This window comes from Carcharhinus amblyrhynchos, chromosome 25 (assembly GCF_965287045.1).
Source record: "Carcharhinus amblyrhynchos chromosome 25, sCarAmb.v2.hapA, whole genome shotgun sequence".
Taxonomy (NCBI): Eukaryota; Metazoa; Chordata; class Chondrichthyes; order Carcharhiniformes; family Carcharhinidae; genus Carcharhinus; species Carcharhinus amblyrhynchos.
The window spans coordinates 39,528,790-39,555,366 of record NC_137348.1 but is presented as its reverse complement, the minus strand read 5'-3'; the positions used below and the strand labels follow the sequence as shown (position 1 = coordinate 39,555,366).

The 26,577-nt window shown below is 46.2% G+C and overlaps 1 protein-coding gene across 2 annotated transcripts in view; it reads left to right on the top strand.

The window, feature by feature from the left end:
• The window catches only part of pnpla7b (patatin-like phospholipase domain containing 7b), a 309,370-nt gene that overhangs the window by 251,270 nt on the left and 31,523 nt on the right, over positions 1 to 26,577 (top strand). For both annotated transcript variants that reach the window (XM_080212442.1, XM_080212443.1), the window contains 4 exons: positions 7,414 to 7,530; positions 9,902 to 9,971; positions 22,478 to 22,594; positions 24,855 to 25,003. In XM_080212442.1, coding sequence (XP_080068568.1) covers positions 7,414 to 7,530; positions 9,902 to 9,971; positions 22,478 to 22,594; positions 24,855 to 25,003 — 453 coding nt within the window. The remainder of the gene's footprint in view (positions 1 to 7,413; positions 7,531 to 9,901; positions 9,972 to 22,477; positions 22,595 to 24,854; positions 25,004 to 26,577) is intronic.

Sequence of the window (26,577 nt, the reverse complement as noted above, 5' to 3'; positions counted from 1 at the left end):
CGCCGTGAGTTCAAAGAAAGAAAATGTCGTTGAAGTATCTAGTTCGGTTGAAGGTCCTGTGCAGTGTAGAGGTCTTGTTCCAACCTGTGAACCTACAGACAAGCCCTCCGTATACACAGGATCTTCCTCTGCTGTAATTCCTCTCCAATACCTGTGCTTAATGCTCTCACCACTAACATTGTCTGCACCTTTAAGACTTGATTACCTGTAAAGACTCGCATTCCAACCATTATTTTGTAAATTGAGTTTGTGTCTTTATATGCCTTGTTTGTGAACAGAACTCCAACTCACCTGATGAAGGGGCAGCGCTCCGAAAGCTAGTGGCTTGTACTAACAAATTATCCTGTCGATCTTTAACCTGGTGTTGTGAGATTTCTTACTGTGCTTAACCCAGTCCAACGCCGGCATCTCCATATCCTGGTCACCAGTGATGTGGCAGAGATGATCAAAAAGTCGGAGTCGGGGGAACACAGATGGCTCAAATATTCATAAGGACATGGGAAATAGGGGAAGGAACAGGTAATTAAATCCTTCGAGACAGCTTCACTGTTCAGCATGATCATGGCTGATTTTCCAGCTCGCATTCTCCTGCTGCTGCTGTCAGCATGTTCTTTTATTTCCTTTAAGTGTCCACCTCTGTTATGCAGAACTGGAGGAGGCTGCAGGGATAGAAAGCACAAAGGGATTGTGTATGAGGATGAGCATTTTGAAGTAGAGCTGTTTTGTTGACCAAGTACCAATCTAGGCCGCTGAGCAGGAGAGCGATGAATGTAGGAGATTTGGGGCAGGTTCCAATCCGGCTAACTGAGCTCCGGATAAACTGAACTCCTCGAGGGTGGAGGACGGGAGGCTGGCCAGCACAACATCGCAATACTTGCGGTTGGAACTGACAAAGGCGCAGATGAGAGTTGCAGCAGTAAATGGGCTTGAGTTGTTGGTGGGGGTGGAGTGAGACATTACCAAGGTGGGCTTGGACAGATTGGAACTGAATTGAAGAAGAAACTCTCACCATTGAATCCGGCAGTGCAGGTGGAGGCCATTCAGCCCATCAAGTCTGCACTGACCTCAATCCCACCCAGCCCTATTCCCATAATCCCACGTATTTACCCTAGCTGTTCCTGTGACACTAAGGGGAAAAATGTCAACTCTGTATCTCTCACTGAGAGAACATTTTGAGTCCTTCGGCTCTTCTTTAGAACTGAAGGGAGGGAGAATCAAAGAACCCTACAGTGCAGAAAGAGGCTCTTCGGCCCATCGAGCCTGCATTGAACACAATCCCATCCAGGCCCCTATGCCCATATCCCTACATATTATACCCACTAATCCCTCTGACCTCCGCTAGCCTGGACACTAAGGGGCAATTTCTTAGCATGGCCAATCAACCTAAGCCGCACATCTTTGGACTGTGGGAGGAAACCGGGGTACCCGGAGGAAACCCACGCAGACACCAAGAGAATGTGCAAACTCCACACAGACAGTGACCCGAGCCGAGAATCGAACCCAGGACCCTGGAGCTGTGAAGAAGCAGTGCTTAACCCACTGTGCTACCGTGCCAGAGAATGTGTCAGAACTATGGACACTGCAACAAAAAATAGCAGTTTTCAGAACAAACTCTTTTTTGTTCATGGCTATAGATCTCTGAAGGCAGCAGGACAGTTAGATAAGGTGGTTAAGAAGGCATGGCCACTGCACCTAACCTGCACATCTTTGGACTGTGGGAGGAAACAAACGCAGACACGGCGAGAACATCCAAACTCCACACAGACTATCACCCAAGCTGGGAATTGAACCTGGGTCCCTGGCACCGTGAGGCAGCAATGCCAACTACCATTGCCACCCATGTAAAATAACTATGCTTGGTGCTCTTGCTCTGAATCTGCTTTCAGTCCCAATGGCAGCAGCTGCTTCTGCCAAAGGTACAAAGCTTGATGTTGCTTCTTGTGGTTAGAAAATGACGATAGAGCTGTGACGGATCAAAACACTGTCACGTTTTAAATCATTATTTCATATTTTCCTCGTGAAATTTTGTAGCCGTTCAGCTGTTGACATCTTCAATTTGTTACCCTCTGGATGGTGAAGCAGAGACAGGGGAGAGACAAACTGAACTCCTTCATTTTTCTGAAGTCTGTCTGTAAGCAACAGTGTTTTAGTTCTTAAAATAGGCTGTTTTCCCACTTGTACATTCAAACCTGGGGGTGAATTGGCCCGTTGTTCAAGAATGAGATAGAAAATAAATGTGCTTTACAACTAGGACAAACTTTAAAAAAAACCAAAGATGTGGATATTAATCCATGTGAATGTCAGAGCCCAGTAAGGTTCCTTCATGTAGGGTTTAAAGTCTAGCTAGCTAAAAACAAGAATTGCCAAATTCCTGGGAATTTGGTGATGATGAAACAAGATGAGGATGTTAAAGGCAAATACTGCAGGTGTTGGAACCTGAATCAAAAACAGAAAATGCTGGAAAATCTCAGCAGGTCTGACAGCATCCGTGAGGAGAGATTAGAGCCAACTTTTCGAATCTGGATGACACTTCGGCAGAGCTGGATGTTAACAGTAGATTTCCATGCAAGTCCAGGAATGTGGCATTAAAACTTTTCAAAAGCCGGAGGATCTTGGGTCATGTGATATTGCCCTTTGAGTCAGTTTCAAGTTAATGATCAGTTTCTGTGTCTCTGGTCAAAAAACATTGTTTACCTTAAGCTCCTCCACAAGTATAGCAAACGTTGATGGCCCTCTCTTTGTAATAAGTCCAGACTGGGGAGGCAGACAACCTGCTGCTCCCTTGTTTGATTGTAATGACTCTCAAAACAATAAGTGCGAGATTCGCCGTGCGTGAGGTTTGAACTTTGTCCTGTAATTTCTGTTTGCCAACTTGCAAATCATGTGACTTGTAGCAGTCATGTTTTTGGTCCAACTAAGTCCATCTCAAAATAAGCAGGAAGATTTGATTGACACAGTTTATGATCTCTTTCATGTCTTATGGACGTGACAGTGGAAACAGGCTAGCTGGCTAAGAACACTCTTCCATGCAAATTAATGCCATTGAAATGGAAGAGGCAGTGAAATAAGACCATAAGACTTAGGAGCAGAACTAGCCTCTTGCCCCATGTAGCCTGCTCCGCCATTCAATCATGGCTGATTTTTTTCTCATCCCCATTCTCCTGCCTTTTCCCCGTAACCCCTGACACCCACATTAATCAAAAACCTATCTATCTCTGTCTTAAAGACACTCAATGACCTGGCCTCCACAGCCTTCTGCGGCAAAGAGTTTCACAGATTCACCACTCTCTGGCTGAAGAAATTCCTCCTCATCTCTGTTTTAAAGGATCATCCCTTCAGCCTGAGGTTGTGCCCTCTGGTTCTAGGTTTTCCTACTAGTGAAAATATCCTCTCTGCTCTATCCAGGCCTCACAGTATACTGTAAGTTTCAATAAGATCCCCCCTCATTCTTCTAAACTCTGTGTACAGACCCAGCATCCTCAACCGTTCCTCATATGACAAGCTGTTCATTCCAGGGATCATTCTTGGTAACCTCCTCTGGGCTCTTTCCAAGATCCTTCCTTAGATATGGGGCTCACAATACTCCAAATGGGGTCTGACCAGGACCTTATACAGCCTCAGAAGTACATCCCTGCTCTTGTATTCTAGCCCTCCCGACATGAATACTAACATTGCATTTGCCTTCCTAACTGCCGACTGAACCTGCATGTTAACCTGAAGAGAATTTTGAAAACAACTCCCAAGTCCCTTTGTGTTTCTGATTCCCTAAGCATTTTCCCATTTAGAAAATAGTCTGTGCCTCCATTCCTCCTTCCAAAGTGCATAACCTCACACTTTTCCAGATTGTATTCCATCTGCCACTTCTTTACCCACTCCCCTAACCTGCCCAAGTCCTCCTGCAGCCCTCCATCGAGGTAGATAATTTAGCAAGTATTAACATCCAAGTGTTGGCAGTGCTTTGTATTGTTTGCCTAGCTATGAGAAGGAACTGGCACTAATTGTGTTAAAGTTTGTTAGTGTCACAAGTAGGCTTACATTAACACTGCAATGAAGTTAGTGTGAAAATTCCCTAGTCGTCGCACTCCAGTGCCTGTTCGGGTACGCTGAGGGAGAATTTAGCATGACCAATACACCTAACCAGCACGTCTTTCGGACTGTGGGAGGAAACCCATGCAGACGTGGGGAGAATGTGCAGACTCTGCCCAGACAATGAATGACCCAAGCCAGGAATGGAACCCGGGTCCCTGGTGCTGTGAGGCAGCAGTGCTAACCACTGTGTTTGTTTACTTAAATCAGTAATCCTGCAAGAGAGCCTCTTGTCGTTCAGCTCCTGAAAAGAATGCATGGCTGGAATTCTCGGAAGCTGGCCTCATGCTCGTGACTGTGTTATGCATGACAGCTGTTCTCACTTGCAAAAGACACCAGATTAATACTACTTGATCTTGGTTTGTGTTTAGAGACTTGGGTGTAAATATCCTTATTCTTTATTGGTCTTCTATTTTACTGTGCAGTATTTGACAGGTTTGTGTGTATGTGGGGAGGTGGAATAGCGGGAATTGGTATTGTGGCCTCTGGTCCAACGCAAGTGTTGAATTCTTTTGCAGACGTCACTAACAAGGTGGACAGTAGAGATTTTATAGATGTTGCTTCACTGAAGACGTTGATCAGGTTCCACACAATTGATTATCAACAAAGATGACAGTGCGAGGAATCAGAGATAACCTTGGGGTGGCATGGTGGCAGAGTGGTTAGCACTGCTGCCTTACAGTGCCAAGGACCCGGGTTCGATTCCAGCCTCAAAGAACAGAGAAAATTACAGCACAGGGACAGGCCCTTCAGCCCTCCAAGACTGCACCAACCATGCTGCCCAAATGAAATAAAATAAAACCTACCCTTTCAGGGACCATATCCCTCCATTCCCATCTTATTTATGCATTTGTCAAAACAAATTTGATAAAAGTCACTATCGTATCTGCTTCCACTGTGCGCTGCGCCCCCACCCCACGAGCGAGTTCCAGGCACCCACCCCCTCTATTTAAAAAAAAACTTGCCTCATACAGCCCCTTTAAACCTTGCTTCTTGCACCTTAAACCTGTGCCCCCCAGTATTTGACTCCTCCTCCTCCCCGGGAAAAAGCTTCTGACTATCCACTCTGTCCATGCCCCTCATAATCTTGTAGACTTCTATCAGGTCATCCCTCAACCTTCGCTCCAGTGAGAACAAACCAAGTTTCTCCAACCCTTCCTCGTGGCTAATGCCCTCATACCAGGCAACATCCTGGTAAATCTTTCCTGTACCCTTTCCAAAGTCTCCACATCTGGTAGTGTGGCGACCAGAATTGAACACTCTATTCCAAGTGCGGAATAACTAAGGTTCTATAAAACTACAACAGGACTTGCCAATTTTTAAACTCAATGCCCTGGCTGATGAAGGCAAGCATGCTGTATGCCATCTTGACTACCTTCTCTGCCTGCATTGCCACTTTCAGTGACCTGTGTACCTGTACACCCAGATCCCTCTGCCTATCAATACTCTTAAGGGTTCTGCCATTTACTGTATATTTCCTATCTGTATTAGACCTTCCAAAATGCATTACCTCACATTTGTCCAGATTAAACTCCATCTCCCATCTTTCTGCCCACGTCTCCAACCGATCTATATCCTGCTGTATCCTCTGAAGGTCCTCATCGCTAGCCACAACCTTTGTGTCGTCCGCAAACTTATTAATCAATCCAATTATATAAATGATTTGGCGGAAAATATATTAAAAACAGCAAAAGTCTAGAACTGATCCCTGAGGAATGCCACTTGTCACAGCCCTCCATTCAGAAACATACCCTTCCACTCCCACCCCCTGTCTTCTATGATCAAACCAGTTCTGTATCCACTTTGCCAGCTCACTTCTGATCCCATGCAACTTCACCTTCTGCACCAATCTGCCCTGAGGGACTTTGTCAGAGACCTTACTGAAGTCCATGTAGACATCATTCGCTGCCCTACCCTCATCAATCATCTTCGTCACTTCCTTGGAAAACTCGATCAAGTTAGTGAGGCACAACCTCCCCTTCACAAAACCATGTTGCCCCTCGCTAATATGTCCAGTGTCACTGCGTGGAGTTAGTTTGCACACTTTCCCTTTGTCTGCATGCATTTTCTCCCACAGTCCAAAGATGTGCGGGTTAGGTGGATTGGCCATGCTAAGTTGACTTTAGTGTTAGGGGGATCAGCAGGGTAAATATGTGGAGTTATGGGAATAGGGCCTGGGTGGGATTGTGCAGAGTCAATGGGCCGAATGGCCTCCTTCCACACTGTAGGGATTCTGTATGGGTAGAGATAAAATTGTTGTTTTCTGATCAGCAGGATGTGACAAATGGTGTTCCACAGGGATCTGTACTAAGGCGTCAGCTTCTCACCATTTGTATCAATGACTTGAGTAAGCTTATGTATCTGCATTTCCAGATGGCACTAGAGGAACAGTAAGTTGCACAGATGGTAGCAGAAAGTCACTAAAGGACATGAACAGTTTAAATGAGTGAACAAAATTGTCAGATGGAGTTCAGTGTGGGGACCCAGTTGGAATCCAAAATGTCATATCAATATTTTTCAAATGATGTGACTATAAACTGTAATGATGCAATGGAATTTGGGTGCCCAGGTACATCAGCAGAAACTGATCCACAGGTGCAAAAAATAATCGAAGGACCATTATTTTACAAGGGTTGCTTCTGTTGTGCAAAGCCTTGACCAGATACCCATCTGGACTGATCAGTTCTGGGCACTATACCGCAGGGAAGGTGCTTTGGCCTTGGAACAGATGCAGTGCAGGTTTAGCAAAACTATACTGACCCGTAAAGAGTTAAATTGTTAGCGTGAGTGGCTTTAACTTGGGTTTATTTCCTTTAGTTTGAAAGGTTGAGGATAATGCGATTGAGGAACTTGAAATAAAAGAAGTATTCAATAGTCTAAACACATGGATGACCATCCGTCAATTGGGAAAATCCAAAACAAAGGACCTTAATCTTAAAATGAGAATGAAACCACAAAGTGCCTTCCCACAGTGCAGTGGGAATGTGGAATTATTTCCCCTCGTGGATACTCGGACAATCGGAATGCTGAAAACCCAGCAAGAGGGAATTTTGTTAGGTCAGGACATCAAGGGCCTGGGTGGGATGGTGCAGAGTCGATGGGCCGAAAGGCAGATTGTTGGAGTTGAGATGCAGACTGGCTAAGTGATGGAAGGATTCTTCGGCCAATTATCAGCCTGCAGGACCACATCATTAGCCCTCATACCATGGTCATCAGGTCCAGGCATGGAACTTTCACCCGGACCTTCCGGCCTGGAGGTAGGGGCATTACCTATTGTGTGTCTGAAGTGAATCACTGTGGCTAATGATTTTTCATTTAAATTAACAGGAAATGACAAATGTTTTCAAGAAAGTGCTAGATTTGACCTATCCGATCACCTCGATGTTCTCAGGATCTTCTTTTAACAGCAGCATCAGCAACACCTTTAAGGACAAACAAATAGAGGTAAGAGATGAACCCATCAGTACTGGAACTAGCTGGAATAACCCTCTCCTCCAGTCCTGTTCTTGAGCTGCCAACATGCTCAGTACAGCACTGATATCACCCTGGCATCAAGTCTTGGATGAGTCACTCAGAGGGTGGTGAGTGAGTTGAATTGGCTGCTGTTGGTGGTGGTAGAGACGAACTGGTTGGGGTCTTCTAAGAGACTTCTGGATGAGTACATGGGATTTAGTGGGATTGAGGGTTATAGATAGGCCTGGTAGGTAGGGATATGATCGGCGCAACTTGGAGCCGAAGGGCCTGTTTGTGCTCTAGTGTTCTATGTTCTATGAGTCGTAAGTTCCTTCAGCTGAACATTGGAAGAATAAAGCCACAGTCTCCACTCCCATGACATTGATTCATTCCTCTCCCTGACCCCTCAGGAACCTGCTAAAATCTTAGCCTGTCTGATACTGGGCTGAGCATCAAGCCTTACATTGTCTCCATCACCAACATGAGTTATTCTGTGACGTTGCCTGGCTCTGCCAATAACTCAAATAAAAGCAGAAAATGCTGGAGAAACTCAGCAGGTCTGGCAGCAAGTGGGGAGAGAGAGAAACAGAGTTAATGTTTCAAATCCAACGTAACTCTTCTTCAGAACTGACAGTAACCTCCTGCACTGCTAAAACTGAACAATGCTCTGGTCACGTCCAGTCAGTTATTCCTGTGTCCTTGTTGGCTTTTCTTCATGCCTTTTCCATAAAGCCCTAGACGCAGGAATTCTTTCCATGCCTAGTGCAAGGGGGATTAACAAGATAAATATGTGGGGTTACGGGAATAGTGCCTGGGTGGGATTCTATGGCTTCTGTGACCAATCTCCCACGCTCATCAGTCCCACCCTCATAAATGACATTTCATGGAATCCCAACAGTGCAGAAGGAGACCATTTGGCCCATCAAGTTTGCACAATTCCAATAGCCCTATACATTTACTCAAGCTAGTCTCTGTAAATTACCCCTCTGGGGTAATCTTTGGACTGTGGAAGGAAACCAGAGCACCCAGAGGAAACTCACGCAGACATGGGGAGAATGTACAAGCTCCACACAGACAGTGACCCAAGCCAGGGATTGAACCGGGGTCCCTGACGCTGTGAGGCAGCAGTGCTAACCACTGTGCGACCGTGCCGCCCACCGCCTCCCCCCCCCCCCCCCCCCCCAATTTATTTTCTAACCTCCAGCATCTTAAATTTGCAATCTGCAATCTTCACATTTGGGCATGGGGTCTCCTTCCGTCCTATCTGTGCAACCAGTTGCAGAGTTTCCTCCATTTTAACTTCAGAACCACTTCAATGGCTGTCAAGTGCTTTGTGAGTGGCTGAGGTTGTGGAACCGGCTACGTGAATGCAAGCCTTCCTTTTCTCTGACTCTAACCTTCTGTGCAGCCACTCTCTCCTCCTGTCCCCACCTGTGCTTTCAGATGTCCAGACCCAGCCCTTTGAAGCTCCTTCCCTAAACCCCTCTGCCTACTTCTCTTTTAAAAACCTTCTCAAGGCTCAGACTATTTCAAAAGGTTCCTGAACTCTCCTGTGGCTCAGCATTCTTTTCATCTTACCGCTAGTTATTAGCAGCCTTGCAGTGTTTTAAGTGTTCAGGACACTTTATAGATGCAAGTAATTATAGTTGTTCACTCACTTGTCTCTGAAGCTGTGTAACTGGTCTGTATTTTACAACCATACAATAGCAGACACTCGGAACATTTTGCACTGGACAAGCTGTTCTGATGCACGGAACCTGGTGTGTTTCATTTAGCATCAGTCTCCCGATAACACAATGTCAACTCGAGCTGGCAGTTGAAGCTGGCACCTCGCTGATCTTTATAAACTTGGCCACTCTCCGAATAGACTTGCAAAACAATTGGGAAGCTTCTATTCTCCCTGGTTTCCTGTTTCAAAATGGCAGTGTCCTGAGAACAGTGATCGCATTATTGTGGCGTGTTTTGGCATGAGGAAATCCAGCATAGAATCCCCACGGTGCAGAAGGAGGTCATTCAGTCCATCGAATCTGCACCAACCACAATCCCACCCAGGCCCTGTTCCTGTAATCCCACATGTTTAACCTACTAATCCCCCCTGACACTAGGGTCAATTTAGCATGGCCAGTCAACCTAACCTGCACATCTTAGTCTTCAGTCTTTGCATCAGTCAAACATGTACTGTTAGGACAAAATATTTATATAAAGATCTGTCTCAATACTTTAAGGTAGAGTCACTCGCAATCTCCCTCCCAGTGTAGTGGTATTTTTACTGAAATGAGAACTCTCTGTTGTGGGAAGAGTTGAATCAGGGGTTGTGTTGCCTTTCTAATCACCGAACACGTACTTCCCATTCACTTTTCAGGACCTGTGGATTCCTTACTTCAACATCACCACGGATATAACTGCATCAGCCATGCGTGTCCATACAGATGGTGAGTGCACCTTGACATTCTGACCTTCCTCGCTCCCAGCAAGGGACCCCTGCCGTGAGTAACCGGTGAATAACATTGGCCATCACTGACATGAGAGCTCTTAAACCCATTGTGGAGAGTGCGTACTCATTAACAAGATCACCTCAAATGATTTGGGAGCTGGTGAGAGCTGTACAATGCTGCAATCTGACCATATGAATGGATACATTCCCTGCTTAAATAATGTCCCAGGAAATTGATAATTTTCAGTGAAAGCCCTTATTAACTACCTTTTTAAATTCTGTGCAAATGAAACTTAACTTTTACTTGGAATCCTATTTTTAAAAATGTATTGAAGTACATGTTTGCTACCTTGACCCAAACCTGACCCTGCCCCTCCAGCCCCCAACCCAACCCCAACTCTTCTGCACCCCCACCCTGACCCTGCCCCTCCAGCCCCCAACCCAACCCCAACTCTTCTCCACCCCCACCCTGACCCTGCCCCTCCAGCCCCCAACCCAACCCCAACTCTTCTGCACCCCCACCCTGACCCTGCCCCTCCAGCCCCCAACCCAACCCCAACTCTTCTGCACCCCCACCCTGACCCTGCCCCTCCAGCCCCCAACCCAACCCCAACTCTTCTCCACCCCCACCCTGACCCTGCCCCTCCAGCCCCCAACCCAACCCCAACTCTTCTCCACCCCCACCCTGACCCTGCCCCACCAGCCCCAACCCAGCCCCAACCCAACCCCAACCCTTCTCCATCCCCAACCCAAATCTGCCCCACCAGCCCCAACCCAACCCTGACCCTTCTCCACCCCCACCCTGACCCTGCCCCTCCAGCCCCCAACCCAACCCTAACTCTTCTCCACCCCCACCCTGACCCTGCCCCTCCAGCCCCCAACCCAACCCTAACTCTTATCCACCCTGACCCTGCCCCACCAGGCCCAACCCAACCCTGACCCTTCTCCATCTCCACCCCCACTGTGCCCCACCAGGCCCAACCCAACCCTGACCCTTCTCCACCTCCACCCCCATTCTGCCCCACCAGGCCCAACCCAACCCTGACCCTTCTCCACCCCCACCCTGACCCTGCCCCTCCAGCCCCCAACCCAACCCTAACTCTTCTCCACCTCCACCTCCACCCCGCCCCACCAGCCCCAACCCAACCCCAACCCTTCTCCACCCCCACCCCGAATCTGCCCCACCAGGCCCAACCCAACCCTAACTCTTCTCCACCCCCACCCTGACCCTGCCCCTCCAGCCCCCAACCCAACCACAACTCTTCTCCACCCCCACCCTGACCCTGCCCCTCCAGCCCCCAACCCAACCCCAACCCTTCTCCACCCCTAGCCCGAATCTGTCCCACCAGGCCCAACCCAACCCTAACTCTTCTCCACCCCCACCCTGACCCTGCCCCTCCAGCCCCCAACCCAACCCTAACTCTTATCCACCCTGACCCTGCCCCACCAGCCCCAACCCAACCCTGACCCTTCTCCACCTCCACCCCCATTCTGCCCCACCAGGCCCAATCCACCCCTGCCCCATCTGCCCCAACCCTTCTCCACCCCCACCCCGACCCTGCCCCACCACCAATTACTTGAAGTTCCCCTGGTTCTTTCACGTCCCTGGTGGCACACACGCTTCCCTGGACTGATTCACAAGTCCCCATTGATGCTGCTTCCATGCAGTGGCCACTGTTATACAGGAGATCCAGCAGGTTACATCAGAGTCCTGTTCCCCTGTGGAACTCGACCCCAGCTCAGTAGCTTTGTGACCATTTGAAGCATCTGTAATTCCCGCTCTGATTGAGAAACAGAAGAGCAGCAATAGGCTATTAACCCCTTGCGTGTGTCGCTGTTTAATGAAACCCAGGCTGAATCTATCCGTGTAGGTCAGAGTCATATGGAACTTAAACAGAACCTGGAAAAACTCAGCAGGTCTGACAGCATCTGTGGAGGGAGAATAGAGCTAATGTTTCAAGTCTGGATGACCCATCCAGAGTCAATATTTGGCTCTATTCTCCCTCCAGAGATGCTGTCAGACCTGCTGAGTTTTTCCAGCATTTTCGATTTTATTTTCAAGTTCCATCAGCTGCAGTATTTTACCTTTCTCTTGCGTGGAACTTTGTGCGATGTCTGTAATAGTTCGAGCTGTAGCATGCAGAGACTGATGCTTGTTCTAGCTTGATTGTACCAGTTTCAAGTCTGTAATCGCACAGCTCGATTCCATTCTTGTATTCTTCTTCAAAATGCCTTGAAATCAAAGACTACTTCTGTGAAATTCACAAAGCCTGGCTGCTGTGGACGTGATCTGTGTCATGTTTACAGAAGCAGCCTTTGTGCCAAGGTCATGATTAGTAAATGCACTGAACCCCAGTGAGCAGAATATCACCAGCCTGACCTGAGCTGACTGATCTCTGCTGGACTGCAGATGTGGGGAGGGAGAGGCATCAGCCACTGCCTGTGCTCCTGATAACTAACCAGTCACTTCCGTTAGAAGCAGCGTGTGTAGAGCATCACGGCACGGTGGCACAGTGGGTTAACGCTGCTGCCTCACAGCGCCAGGGACCCGGGTTCAATTCCAGCCTCAGGTCACTGCCTGTGTGGAGTTTGCATGTTCTCACTGTGTCTGCGTGGGTTTCCTCCTCCGTTCCAAAGATGAGCAGGTTCGGTTGATTGGCCATGCTAAATTGCCCCTTAGTGTCAGGTGGACTAGCAGGGTAAATACATGGGGTCACAGGGATTGGGCCTGGGTGGGATTGTTGTCAACGCAGACTTGATGGGCCAAACGGCCGCCTCCTACACTGTAGGGATTCTGTGATCAAGTGAAGACTGTGTTGCTCCCCAGTATGTTGTGAATAATTTTAATAAACTGGACACAAATAGACTATCAAAATGGCTGCTGCAAATCATGTGGCCTTTAACGTGACCTTAATTTGAGCTACAGACAGTACCATATCTCAAGCAACTACCTAATTAAACATAGATGTTCACAGCCATCTGGGAAATGCACACTCACCCCTTTGTTTAAAGGTGGGCCAACACAAAATAACCTCCCAGACTGATCTGATTACATTCCCCTCCCTGAACCAATCAGCTTATTATCAGGGTGAATGGGTCACCCTGAATCAAAGGCATTGGCCATCCCAAACCCGCCCAGTTGTTCACCTGCCTTGTGGGTAAATTAGAGACCAAGATCATTGTAAACTGTAGATGTACATCACCTTCATCTGTACCTAATCATTGTGCATGTGTGAGACGTCGGGCAGCACGGGTAGCACAGTGGTTAGCACTGCTGCTTCACAGCTCCAGGGACCTGGGTTCGATTCCCGGCTTGGGTCACTGTCTGTGTGGAGTTTGCACGTTCTCCTTGTGTCTGCGTGGGTTTCCTCCGGGTGCTTCAGTTTCCTCCCACAGTCCAAAGATGTGTGGGTTAGGTTGATTGGCTATGATAAAATTGTCCCTTAGTGTCCTAAGATGCTTAGGTTACAGGGATTAATGGGTAAATGTGTAGGGATATGAGGATAGGGCCTGGGTGGGATTGTGGTCAGTGCAGACTTGATGGGCCAAAAGGCCTCTTTCTGCACTGTAGGGTTCTATAAATCTAGTCGTGTTTAAACTCAGGGTGAGTGTATGAGAATAGATAACCCACTTTAGTTTCAAACTCTCAGATGCTTGTTGCTGAGGTTATTCAATTGCCAGCACACTTCAAGGGGTGTGAAAACACATGTCACCATTCATCACAAAGACATACTGGTTGGAGGCAGGAAGGGAAACACGTACACTCTATTCATGAAACTGGATCATGTCCAAATATGACAGTGATGTAGAATCATAGAATCCTACAGCACAGAAAGAGGCCATTTGGCCCATCAAGTCTGCACTGACCACAATCTCACCCAAGCGCTCTCCCCCATAACCCCTTACATTTACCCTAACTACTCCCCTTGACACTAAGGGGCAATTTAGCATGGTTAATCCACCTGACCGGCACATCTTTGGACTGTCGGAGGAAACAAGAAGCAATACTTTTCACTGTATACTAACACGTGTGACAATAATAAAACCAAATCAAATTGGGCTCGGAGGTGTTTACAGGAGCAAACACAAGTTAGGACTGAGGTGGCAAGTGGCATTCCTCAGAAAAGTCTACTTGAGTCGATGTGGGAGAAAGCTCAGTGTTTGAGATGCCACAGTTTACGAGGCTGATCGCATTGACAGTTTAGAAACGGGGGCGGGGGGGGGGGGTTAAATGAGGGGGCAGAGGAGGAGGGGGATGAGCACCCGCAGGAAACCCATGCAGACACGGAAAGAACATGCAAACTCCACACAGCCAGTGACCCAACCCGGAATCGAACCCAGATCTCTGGCGCTGTGAGGCAGCAGTGCTACCACTGTGTCAATCCTGCAAAAGAAAGCTACTGCATTGCATGACATGGGAGAATGGAACAGCCCTTGGAAAAATAATAGCCTGACACTTTGAGAGAAAGGAGGAGAAAAAAGGGATTTGAGCGAAGGGAATCTTAATTTATGTAAAGCATTCTGGTCCATTATCCTTACATGGCTTGGTGTCAAATGTTTCTTAATGTTGCTGTAAAGCACCCTGAGATATTTTATTGCATTAATGGCTTTGTACAGATGCAAGTTATTGACTTATAATCCAGGTTGTGACATTTCCTGCCAAGTGTTATCTGTAAAACATAGGCTTTTTGAAGGATTCTCAATAACTTGATGGCTGTGTGACACTGTCATAAAGCAAGCTTTTTCCTCTAATCGGAGTGCAGCTAAAAACAAAAGGGGAAGCCTTGTCTACATTTGAAAGATGAAAGTGCGTTGGCAGTGACTGTTTCCAACAAATCAAAGCCATAACGCGGTGTCCTGATGCTTTCGCTTGTCACCCTGGCTTTAATTGGTCTTTCTGTTCTGTGAGTTTGGTTTACTGTCAGTGAAGTAAAGCAGTTGATAGCTTGCCTCTCCTTACAAGTCATATAGCGCAACACATTTTGTTTCCAACACCTGTGACAGAGGAAAGAACCTGACCCCAGAGGGCAAGTTAGTAAAACATGAGTGTGAGAAGGTCCTGGTCATCCAGTGGTTGTTTATTGTTCTGATTCGGTGTGTTTCTCAGGTCATTGTGTCTATTCCATTGCACCTTGTGCTACTCAATAATTCCTCACCTCTGCCCAGCTGATTCTGTTTGGAGACACCTCCCAGCTAAAATTTCAATTCCATTCCTTCTCCTGCTCATCTGTCTCCTTCTCTGTCCCCTCATTTAACCCCCCCACTCCATTTTTAAATTGTCAATGTGATCAGCCTAGTGAATTGTGGCATCTCAAACACTCTGAGCTTTCTCCCACATCTACTCAAGTAGACTTTTCTCTGAGGAATGCCACTCGCCACCTCAGTCCTAGCTCATGTTTGCTCCTCTGAACCCAATTTGATTTGATTTTATTATTGTCACATGTATTAGTATACAGTGGAAAGTATTGCTGCTCGTGCGTTATACAGACAAAGCGTACCATTCATAGAGAAGGGAAGAAGAGAGTGCAGAATGTAGTGTTACAGTCATAGCCAGGGTGTAGAGAAAGATCAACTTAATATATGGTAAGTACATTCAAAAGTCTGACAGCAGCAGGGAAGAAGCTGTTCTTCAGTCGGTTAGTACACAATCTCAGACTTCTGTATCTTTTTCCCGATGGAAGAGAGAATGTCCGGGGTGCGTGGGGTCCTTAATTATGCTGGCTGCTTTTCCGAGGCAGCGGGAAGTGTAGACAGAGTCAGTGGATGGGAGGCTGGTTTGTGTGGCGGTGATCTTGCTCCTATTGATAAATTTGGATTAAAAATCACCTTTATGGGAGCAAAACCCTTGGAACACTGTCCCTTTTGAGAGTTTGAAACATATCATAGAATCCCCACAGTGCAGTAGGAGGCCATTTAGCCCATCGAGTCTGCACCAACCACAATCACATTCAGCCCCTATCCCCGTAGCCCCACGTATTTACCCTAGCTAGTCCCCCTAACACTAAGGGGCAATTCAGCTTGAGAATTGGTACTGTATCCATTTGGTGGTCTAGTGAATTCCTGTTGCAGCAATGATACCCCTGCTTCTCCTCATGTTGGAGTTGTTGTGATGAATTTTGAAAAAGAAGAGAAAAGACTTGCATTTATATAGCACCTTTCACGACCACCAAACATCTGTGTGCTTTTCAGCCAATGAAGTACTGTTGAAATGTGGCCAATGTTGTACTGTAGGGAAGGTGGCAGCTATTTTCCATGCAGCAAACCCGCACAAACAGCATTGCAATAATTACCAAGCAGTTAATTGAGGATAAATATTAGCCAGGACAACAGGAATAATGGCCCTGCTGTTCCTCAAAATAGTACCACAAGATCTTTCACATCCTTTAGAGAGGGCATATGGAGCCTTGGTTAAACATGTTAGCTGAAAGAGAGTACCTTCACAGTGCTTCACTGGACATTCAGCCTGGAGTAGAAAGTCCCGGGGGTTCAACCCACAACCTTCTGCCTGAGGCCAGTGTGTTATTCATTGAGCCAGCCAAATGGAACCTTGTCTTGTCAGTTAGTTTGAGAGCAAATAAGGCTATTCCTTATGTTTCATAGGAGGTGTCCTAGAATTAGGATGGTATTTTTCTCATGGCAATAAGACAGAGAGCCTTGTAAGGAGCATTTCCCTATCCAAGTACAGCTCCTTCTCCCCTCCAAAGTCATAGGAAAATATTTTTTATGTTAGACAGTCATTGGTTCCAAAGCTAATACTTGGGTCTTTATTTTAACATGTACCAGAGACCTGTTCAGTCCAAAGATGATGCAGTTAGTACATCCAGTGGCTTATTGGCATGCATAAAATGCATTGACAATTACTTTGAGGGATTCTTCAATCCTGTTTAAAAGTACTTGGAGAGAAAGTAAATTGCTGCTCAGTAGCAACATCCCTGACTAGGATATCCTTTCCTTATATCTGGGTAATGGGCTTCTGTAAGTTTTTAATGTTGTGCCAGTGATAAACAAGAAAGTTCGAAGTCTAAATTAACCCCTGGGGCGTACCCAGGAGATTAAACCCCTGGGGCGTACCCAGGAGATTAAACCCCTGGGGCGTACCCAGGAGATTAAACCCCTGGGGCGTACCCAGGAGATTAAACCCCTGGGGCGTACCCAGGAGATTAAACCCCTGGGGCGTACCCAGGAGGATAGGCTTCCCATCAATTGCCCTTATACCCAGGATTCTTTCTCAGCATCAGACAGTATCGAGAAAAAGAAAGAAAACAGAAAATGTTGGATATCTGAACAGCAAACAGGAAATAATGGAAAGACATACTGAGGATGTGTGTTAGAATCATACAAGCTTTGATTACCTGTCAGACAGATGTTCCACCCTATATTCAATCCAGTTCATTTCTGTAGAATGATAAATATTGTTTTTAGTAATGGCATCCAATGTTATTCCAGCTGTTCTGCTTCCCCACCTATTTTTACCTGCACCCCTTACAGGCCTGTCCACATCTGGACACTGAGTTGATAGTTTTGAATGTAATTTATTCACCATGATATTCAGTGCATTATTAGACACCAAAAATGTTCCCCCTTCCAGAAACTAACCAGCCTCCTGTGGATTTCCAGCATTTTCCATCTCTATTTCAAAAAAAAGTCAAAGTTTCCACAGATATTTAAATAGGAAAGGAGTTAACAAAGTGAGATTCAGTCCTGTATAAAGTGAGTCTGGGGAATTAATATTGGAAAATAAGGAAATGGTAAATGTATTTTACGTCAGTTTTCATTTTAGAAAATACAAATGACATCCCAGAAATAGCTATAAATCAGGAGAGGGAGGAACTCGGGAAAATTACAACCCTCTGTTAAGTGCTACCAAGCTGGAGCTGCATACAAGTCCCCGGTTCCTGATGGACCTCAGCCCAGAGTCTCAAAGAAGTGGGTGGTGAGATAGTGTGTGGGTGTAATTTTCCAAAATTCACTGGATTTAAGGAAGGTTCCATTAGATTGGAATGTAACTCCTTTATTCAAAAAGGGAGGGAGACAGAAATTAGGAAACTACAGGCTAGTCAGCTTAGCGCCTGTCATAGGGAAAGTGTTAGAAGCTATTGTTCAAGTTGTTATAGAAAGGCACTTCGAAAAATTCAGGCAGAGTCAGCATGGTTTTGTGAAAGAGAAATTCTATTTATCCAATTTATTGCTCTTTTAAAGAAATAACATGAACTGTAGATAAAGGGGGAACCGGTGGAAGTTCTGTACTTAGATTTCCAGAGGGCATTTGAGAAGGTAGTTTATCAAAGTTTATTGCAAAAAAAGAAAAGCTGATGGTTTAGGGGTTAACATAGTGGCATGGATAGAAGATTAACTAGCTAACAGTAGGCATAAATCGTTCCTTTTCTAACTGACATGATCTGATGAGTGGTGGGGATCAGGGCTCGGCCTCTAATCTTTTACAATTTATATAAATTACTTGGAGGAAGGGGCAGATGGCATGATTGCTAAAGTTGCTGATGACACAAAGGTAGGAAAGTAAGTTGTGAGGAGGACATAAGGAGGCTACAGAGGGATATAAATAGGTTAAGTGAATGGGCAAAGAGAAAATTTGTATAATGTGGGAAAATTCAGAATTATCCATTTTGGCAGGAACAATGAAAAAGCTTATTATTTAAATGGTGAGAGATAGTAGAGCTCTGAGATACAGAGGGATCTGGGTGTCCTTGTGTATGAATCGCAAAAACCCCATTGTGAAGGAACAGCAAGTATTTAGTAAAGTGAATAGAATGTTATCACTTATTGTGAAGTGAATGAATACTAAAGTAGGGAGACAAAGCAAGATAAATTTTTAATAAGAAAGGGGGTGAAACGTTATTGGGGGTAGGCAGGAATGTGGAGTTGAAGTTACAATCAGGTCAGCCTAATTAGCAGCTTATGCTTCCAGCATTACATCCCTGCTGGAAAATGGATAATTTGTTAACACCAATTTAGGGACAATTTGTTGGTGTTAACAACTTGTCCCTAAATTAGTCGTCCCTCAATCTGGTTATAATTCCTCTATTGTGGAGTCCAATAGGCGTAGACAAAGGTCATAGGTAGAAGAGGGCACTCATAATGTTAAAATGGCGGCGTGGGCTTGTTGGGCCGAAGGGCCTGTTTCCTGTGCTGTGTTGTTCTTTGCTTTTATATTCAACGTCTTGTGCAATAAACATCAGCTTTCTTTACTACCTTCTTTGCCTTTCCTGCCACCTTCAGGGACCTGTGGACAAGCTCTCCAAATGTCTCTCAGCCCCTGTGCTCCTCTCAGTATCCACCCCTTTATTGAGAGCTCCCTTGCATTTAGGGAGGGCAACAAAGCATGGTCTCTCGCTTTTCCAGACCAAAAAAACTAAGAATAATTAATGGGTAACGTTATCAGAGCCAAAGACGCTCCCTCGATGAGGGGTCTCCAGCATAGACATAATTTAGGACAATATCATGGTTTAAACCGGAAAACAGCAACAAAGTCCATCCATGTGGTTGATCAGCCTGTTCCTTGTTTGTTTGCTTTATGGCCTATCAACCTGCCTTACATCTGGTGCAGATTTATTTCTCTATATTCCCAGATCTTTTTTGCTCCTGCTTCATTTAGTTTATTACCTTCCAAGGAATAAGTGCCGTCCTTATTTCATCAGTCAAAATGAGCCACCCTGCACTTCGCTGTATTGAAGTTCATTTGCCATTTAAATTGATCAACGTGTGTATTCTTCTAATGAGAATACAGAATGCCAAGCTCATTTACAATCAACGTGTGTAGGTCATAATTACATTTCATGAGCGAATCAGACTAATTGACAAGAGCTTGCAGTCGCACTGCTGTAGCTGGAATAAAGTGGTTGTTGGGAAGGGCTGTAAAATGCAGAACTTACTGGGAATGAACTGAATTTCTGCACGAATGCTCGCTGAACATTTTGTTATTATTTGATCGTTTCTTTGGGGAAATACATAAACATAGACTGGCTTTAGAAAGTGACAAGCACAGTTTGTCAGGAACTTGTGTTTCATTCTTTTGTTTATTTATTCGTCACAAATAGGCTTACATTAACACTGCAATGAAGTTGCTGTGAAAATCCCCTAGTTGCCACAGTTCAGGTACACTGAGGGGGAGTTTAGCATGACCAATCCACCTGACGTGCATTTCTTTGGATTGTGGGAGGAAACCAGAGCACCCTGAGGAAACCCAGGCAGACGTGGGGAGAATGTGCAAGCTCCACACAGACAGTGACCTAAGCCGGGAATCGAACCCGGGTCCCTGGCACTGTGAGGCTGCGGAGCTAACCACTGTGCCACCGTGCCATTCCCATTTCATTCTCCCTTTAATAAGTTGTGTTTTCCTTCTCATCCATCACCAACACAGGATGTCACTTTGATTTAACAAGCTGCAATAGGGTGCTTCTGGATTATATTGCTCCAATACCTGCCCATTACAGCTCGTCTTGTTGTCCAACAAGGGGCATACATGCGGTGGGTCGTGCGAGGGCTGCTCTCGGATGTTGTTTCGAGAGTTGCCTAGTGTTTCACGTCGTTAGTGTATGCTTAAACTGGACCATCTGACGGGCAACACGACAGCTCAGTGACTATCACTGTTTGCTGTGCAGATACATGGATTTGGGCCGGTGTCAGTGGGAGTTTGCACATTCTCCCCGTGCTTGCGTGGGTTTTCTCCGGGTGCTCCGGTTTCCTCCCACACCCCAAAAAATGTGCTCTTAGGCTGATTGGTGTAACAAATTGTCCCTAAATTAGTCTTCCCTCAATCTCCCCCAATAAGTGTAGACGAAGATCATGGGTAGAGGAGGGCGCTCACAATGTTAAAATGGGCGGCGCGGGCTTGTTGGGCCGAAGGGCCTGTTTCCCGTGCTGTGTTGTTCTTCGTCTTACGTTTTGTTTTCTGCTGTTGACTCCAGGCTGAGATTCTGTGGCTCACAGCCCTCTGATGTTCCTCTTGCCTGACTCGCGTGCAGGCACAAGCAGTGAATGTCAGCAGACTATTCTCACAGGATGAAACATCAGCTGAGCTGCCCCTGTGCTTGCCTGTACTCACATGCTTACATGTACTTACTGGGCAGGATCCCTGGATGTCAATCACAAGTGGGAATTTGAGTCATTCTTCTCCCTTGCTTCCGCAGTGAAGTTTGACATGTTGCTAAAATTTAAAGGCATTAGGCCTAAGCCTGTAGCCAGCCCCCCAGGGTGCAACTTGGCAGAAGGCGTGGTGGCATTTCTGTTAAAAGTTCCCATTCCGCATGGACTCCTCGGCAAAATGTGACAGACCAGTAATTAAGGTGTGTAAAATAGAACAGAATTGTTGGAGCTATGGGCCAGGTTATACTTTGAAGAAGTGCATTTTAATTCAGACCCTTCTATTACAGTAAAAGACTTGACCTTTGCACCGTGCCTTTTGCAGCCTGTGTACTTTCCAAAGCATTTTACATCAAACATCGGGTAATTTCTGAAGTGATGTCACTGCTGTAATGGAAGCTTAGCAGCCAATGTGAGCACAGTAAAGTCCCAAAAACAGCAGTGAGGTCATGGCGGGGCCAGTTTGTTAGATACGTACAGGAGGGAGCTGGACATAGCTCCTGTGGCTGAAGGGATCAAGGGATATGGAGAGAAAGCTGGAGTGGGATACCGAAACTGTGTGATCAGCCATGATAGTGAATGGTGGGGCAGGTTTGGAGGGCCAAATGGCCTACCCCTGCTGCTATTTTCTTTTGCTTTATTTCATGCTATTGGTTCAGGAATAAATGACGGCCAGGGCACCTCTCCATCACAACAGTGCCATGGGATCCTTGAGAGGGGAGATGCAGTCTTGGTTTGTCACCTTTGCTGAAAGATGGCACCTCTCTCGTTTTGCTTTTGTATTCTGGGTCTACGTGGGATTTCTTTAGGGTTTGCCTGTCACCCCTAAGCATGCTGCAATAGACTGCTATTTATAGAACCATTCCTGTATATTTGCAGATCAGTGTATGTCTCTACTCTACACAGTGCTGCATTCAGCTTTCCACTTGTTTGGTTACTTAATCATGTAACATTGCATCATAGTTACATCAGAATCAGATGCTCCTGATGTTGACCCTTTACACATTCACCACCACCCCGCCTCGCGAGTCTTTATCACAATTGTATAGACCCCCCTCCATCCCTCAGCACGTTCTGGACTCTCAGCCAGGGTGATGTGCTCAGGAGCTTGAACCAGTTTTGAATCATATCCGGAGTTGTTTTATTTTTTTATTCCATGTTATTTCCAAGGTTTTCCGTTTTTATTTTAGAATTCCAGCCTTGCTGCCCAAGGTGAAGTCCTCACTTTTTTGTTTAAGCATTATACATAAATGAGCGTTGTATAAGCGGTCCCTCCCTGTATGCTAGACTTAGCAGAGATACTGGATGCTGGGATGCTGGCCCCACAATAGGTGCTCTGCTGCATTGCCTCCCTGGCCAAGCAAGAGTGTTATTGATTATTGAGTGTTTTGTTCTCATTTCCAGGCTCTCTGTGGCGATACTGTCGAGCCAGTATGTCCTTGTCGAGTTATCTACCTCCTCTCTGTGACCCAAAGGATGGTCACCTGCTCATGGATGGAGGATATATCAATAACCTGCCAGGTAGGTTCCAGGTATGCCTGAGTGCACGTCAGAGAGCAAAACACAGAATTGCATTTCTAAATCTCCTTTCACAACAGCAAAACGTTCCAAGATGCTTTACGGCCAGCGAAGTACACGTTTTCTGAAGCATAATCCATGTCCAAACGTCCTGAGGTTGTATTTTGTTTTACAGGGGTTGAGTTTTTCTTTACGAGATTGACTCCAGAGATGAGGGGTTTGTCATATGAAGAGAGATTGAACAGTTCAGGCCTTTACTCTCTGGAATTTAGAAGAATGAGGGGAGATCAAATTGGCGTACACAAGATGGTGAAAAGTATGGATAAAGTAGACGTAGAGCGGATGCTTCCTCTTGTGGGGCTCTCTAGGACGAGAGGTCACAGTCTTAGGATGAGGGATAACAAGTTGAGGAGAAACTACTTCTTCCAAAGGGATGTGAACCTGTGGAATTCGCTACCCCAAAGTGTGGTGGATGCTGGGACAGAGAGTAAATTTAAGGAGGAGTTAGACGGATTTTTAATTGGTAATGGGTTTAAGGGGTATGGGGGGAGAAGGCAGGAAGATGGGGATGAGGAGCATATCAGCCATGATCGAATGGCGGAGCAGATTGATGGGCTGAATGGCCCAATTCTGCTCCTGTATCTCATGAGCTTATAAGTTTTAGCCAATTTCTTGTATGCTATTTCAGACAGCTCAATGATGAAGGATAAAGCTGGAACCTAAGCTTCGTGCAGTTAAGCTTTTATCCAGAGGGGCACATTACAAACATGTACCATCTCATCCAGCAACCGCACTTTCATTTTGCTCCTATTTATAGGCACACACGTGATTCCCCGGATAACATCCATCGCTTTGAATACGATCAAATACCCAATTACTGTACAATTAACACATTCTCTGTCCCCTGGTGGTTGCATGCTGTGCCTTGCCCACTGAGTGCTGTACCTATCTGGGTAACAGCCATTCTTCATACAAGTAGCCTCAGAGTGTGTGACAGCAATTATTTAACTTGATAGTGGGATTGGGCACAGCGCAGTTTACTCCTGTCCTCGCCTGATAGTTAGGCTGTCCATCAAAAAACACCGAGTGATCACCCAGAGCAGAACTATTTTCCTTCCCCTCCCTCCCTTCCTCTAGCAGAAAAAGGAGAAAAATGTAATCGATTTGTTTTATTCATTGGTAGTAATCAGGCTGCCAGCTCAGCAGATTCATTGGCCTGTCAAAACGTCAGCAGTTTATAGCATGTGCCCCCAGCTCCCAAATCAAGGGAACTCGTACTGGAATATAAAATCTTACAGCACAGAAAGAGGCTGTCCAGCTCCTCGTGCGACCCAGTTATTCACTTAACCATCTCCGTCCCAGCTTTTCTAGTCTCTCCAAATACCCACCAAGGGAATCAAACAGCAGGACTGGAAGTGGACTTCACCGCAGCTCTGTTAATGTGATCTCTGCGTGGTGGTAAAGTGTTGATGTGACCTTAACGTCTTTTAGCTGCGGAATGTGGGCCAGACTACAAACTATAATTGGTTGTTATCCTTAGTCATTTATGTTTTTGATTTGACTTATTATTGTCATGTGTATTAGTGTACAGTGAAAATTATTCTTTCTTGTGTGCTAAACAGGCAAACCATACCGTTCATGAAGCACACAGGGCAAAAAGATAAGGTGCAGAATGTAGTGTTACAGTCATAGCCAGGGTGTAGAGAAAGGTCAGCTTAGTGCGAGGTAGGTCCATTCAAAAGCCTGACAGAAGCAGGGAAGAAGCTGTTCTTGAGTTGGCTGATACGTGACCTCAGACTTTTGTATCTTCCCAACGGAAGAAGGCGGAAGAGAGAATGTCCGGGGTGCGTGCGGTCCTTAATTATGCTGGCTGCTTTTCCGCAGCAGTGGGAAGTGTAGACAGAGTCAGTGGATGGGAGGCTGGTTTGAGTGATGGACTGGGCTTCATTCACAACCCTTCGTAGCTTTTTGCGGTCTTGGACAGATCCGGAGCCATACCAAGCTTTGGTACAATCAGAAAGGATGTATGGTGCATCTGTGTGTGTTGGTGAGAATCGTGGCGGACATGCTGGGTTTCCTTAGTCTCCTGAGAAGCATTGCTTTCCACAAAGAGGTGGCTGTTCTCTCCAGTTAGAGAGGTTGGACGGTGTGGTCACTTCCTACATGATTGGGCACTGTTCACTCAGTCTGGCAGCCAGGTTCCCTGGGTTGGGAAGCTTTGACTTCATCGAAGCTCACTTATCTCTCTCTCTTCCCTTCTCAGCTGATGTTGCCCGGTCTATGGGTGCAAAGGTCGTGATAGCAATTGATGTTGGCAGCCAGGATGAAACGGATCTGACAAATTATGGGGACTCGCTATCTGGCTGGTGGTTGCTATGGAAACGGTTTAATCCTTGGGCAGCAAAAGTGAAGGTAAATAGCAGAATGAAATGTTTCGGACCATTGCCAGCCTTGTGCGTGAAGTGGGGAGGTGTATGGGGAGGTGGTTTGTAATTAGTGTGGCAAACGGGATCAAGTGAGCGATGACATCTAACAGCAACAACTAATATTTATAAATACCTTCAATGCACTGGATTAAAACATCCTGGCAACACAGCAGCATTATCAAGCAAAGTTTGACACTAAACTCCATAAGAGTAGGGCAGGTAGCCAAAAGCTTGATCAAAGGTGGAAGTTTTAAGCAGCATCTTAAAGGAAGCGTGTGGCACAGTGTTCAGCACTGCTGTTCCCTTCCTGTTGGCAAACACTTCAGTGGTCACGGGCATTCAGCCTCTGACCTTCGGGTAAGCATTCTCCAAGGCGGCCTTCACGACACACGACAGCGCAGAGTCGCTGAGCAGAGACTGATAGCCAAGTTCCACACACATGAGGACGACCTCAACCGGGATCTTGGGTTCATGTCGCACTGTCTGTAACCCCCCCTCCCCCGTGACTTGCCTGGGTTTGCAAAACCTCACTCACTGTACTGTCTGGAGACAATACACATCTCTTTAACCTGTGATCAGTGCTCCTTCCACTCACATTGTCGGCCACTTTAAGACTTGAACAGCAGGTTAGGTGTAAAGATTTGCATTCTAATCAGTAATCTGTAAACTGTCCGTGCTGTTATATGCTCTGTCTGAGGCCAGAACTCTCCATTCACCTGACGAAGAGGGAAACCTCGAAAGCTTGTGGGTTTACTATCACTTAAACCTGGTATTGTCAGACTTCTTACTGTGTCTCACAGCGCCAGGGACCCGGGTTCAATTCCAGCCACGGGTCACTGTCTATGTGGAGTTTGCATGTTCTCCCCATGTCTGTGTGGGTTTCTCCCAGGTCCTCCAGTTTCCCCCCTCAATCAAAAGGTGTGCGTGTTGGGTGGTTTAGTACGGTAAACAGGAGGTTAGGGGAATCTGTAGGGCCTGGGTGAGCTTGTTTTTGGTGCAGGCTTAATGGACCGAATAACCTCCTTACAACACTGTAGGGATTGTGAGATTCTAAGAAAGAGAAGAGCAGAGGCAAAGAGGTTTGGAGAGTGTATTCCAGAGCTTTAGGGCGTCGACACAGCCACAGCAGTTAAAATCTGGGATGCTCAAGAAGCCAGATGTGGAAGAGTGTGGATATGTATTAGGATTATGGAGCTGGAGGGCATGATGGAGAAAGAAGTGAGGCCGTGGAGGGATTTGAAAACCAGGATGAGCATTTTAAAATCAAGGAATTGCATAAGCAGCATCTAGTGATGGTTAACAGGTGATGGGTGAACCGGACTTGGTGCTTTTAAGGACACTTGCAGAGATTTGGATGACGCCGGGTTTCTGGAGTGTAGAATATGGGAGGCTGACCTGGAAGATGTTGGAGCAGTTCAGTCTAGAGTTAACATCAGCATGGCTTCAGCAGCAAATTCGACAGAACTCTGCCTTTCTGTACCTGCTGCGTTTGATGAACGTAATGCAGTGAAATGATCAGCAACCTTTCACTGTTAACTCAACCCTGAGAGGAACTTTCCA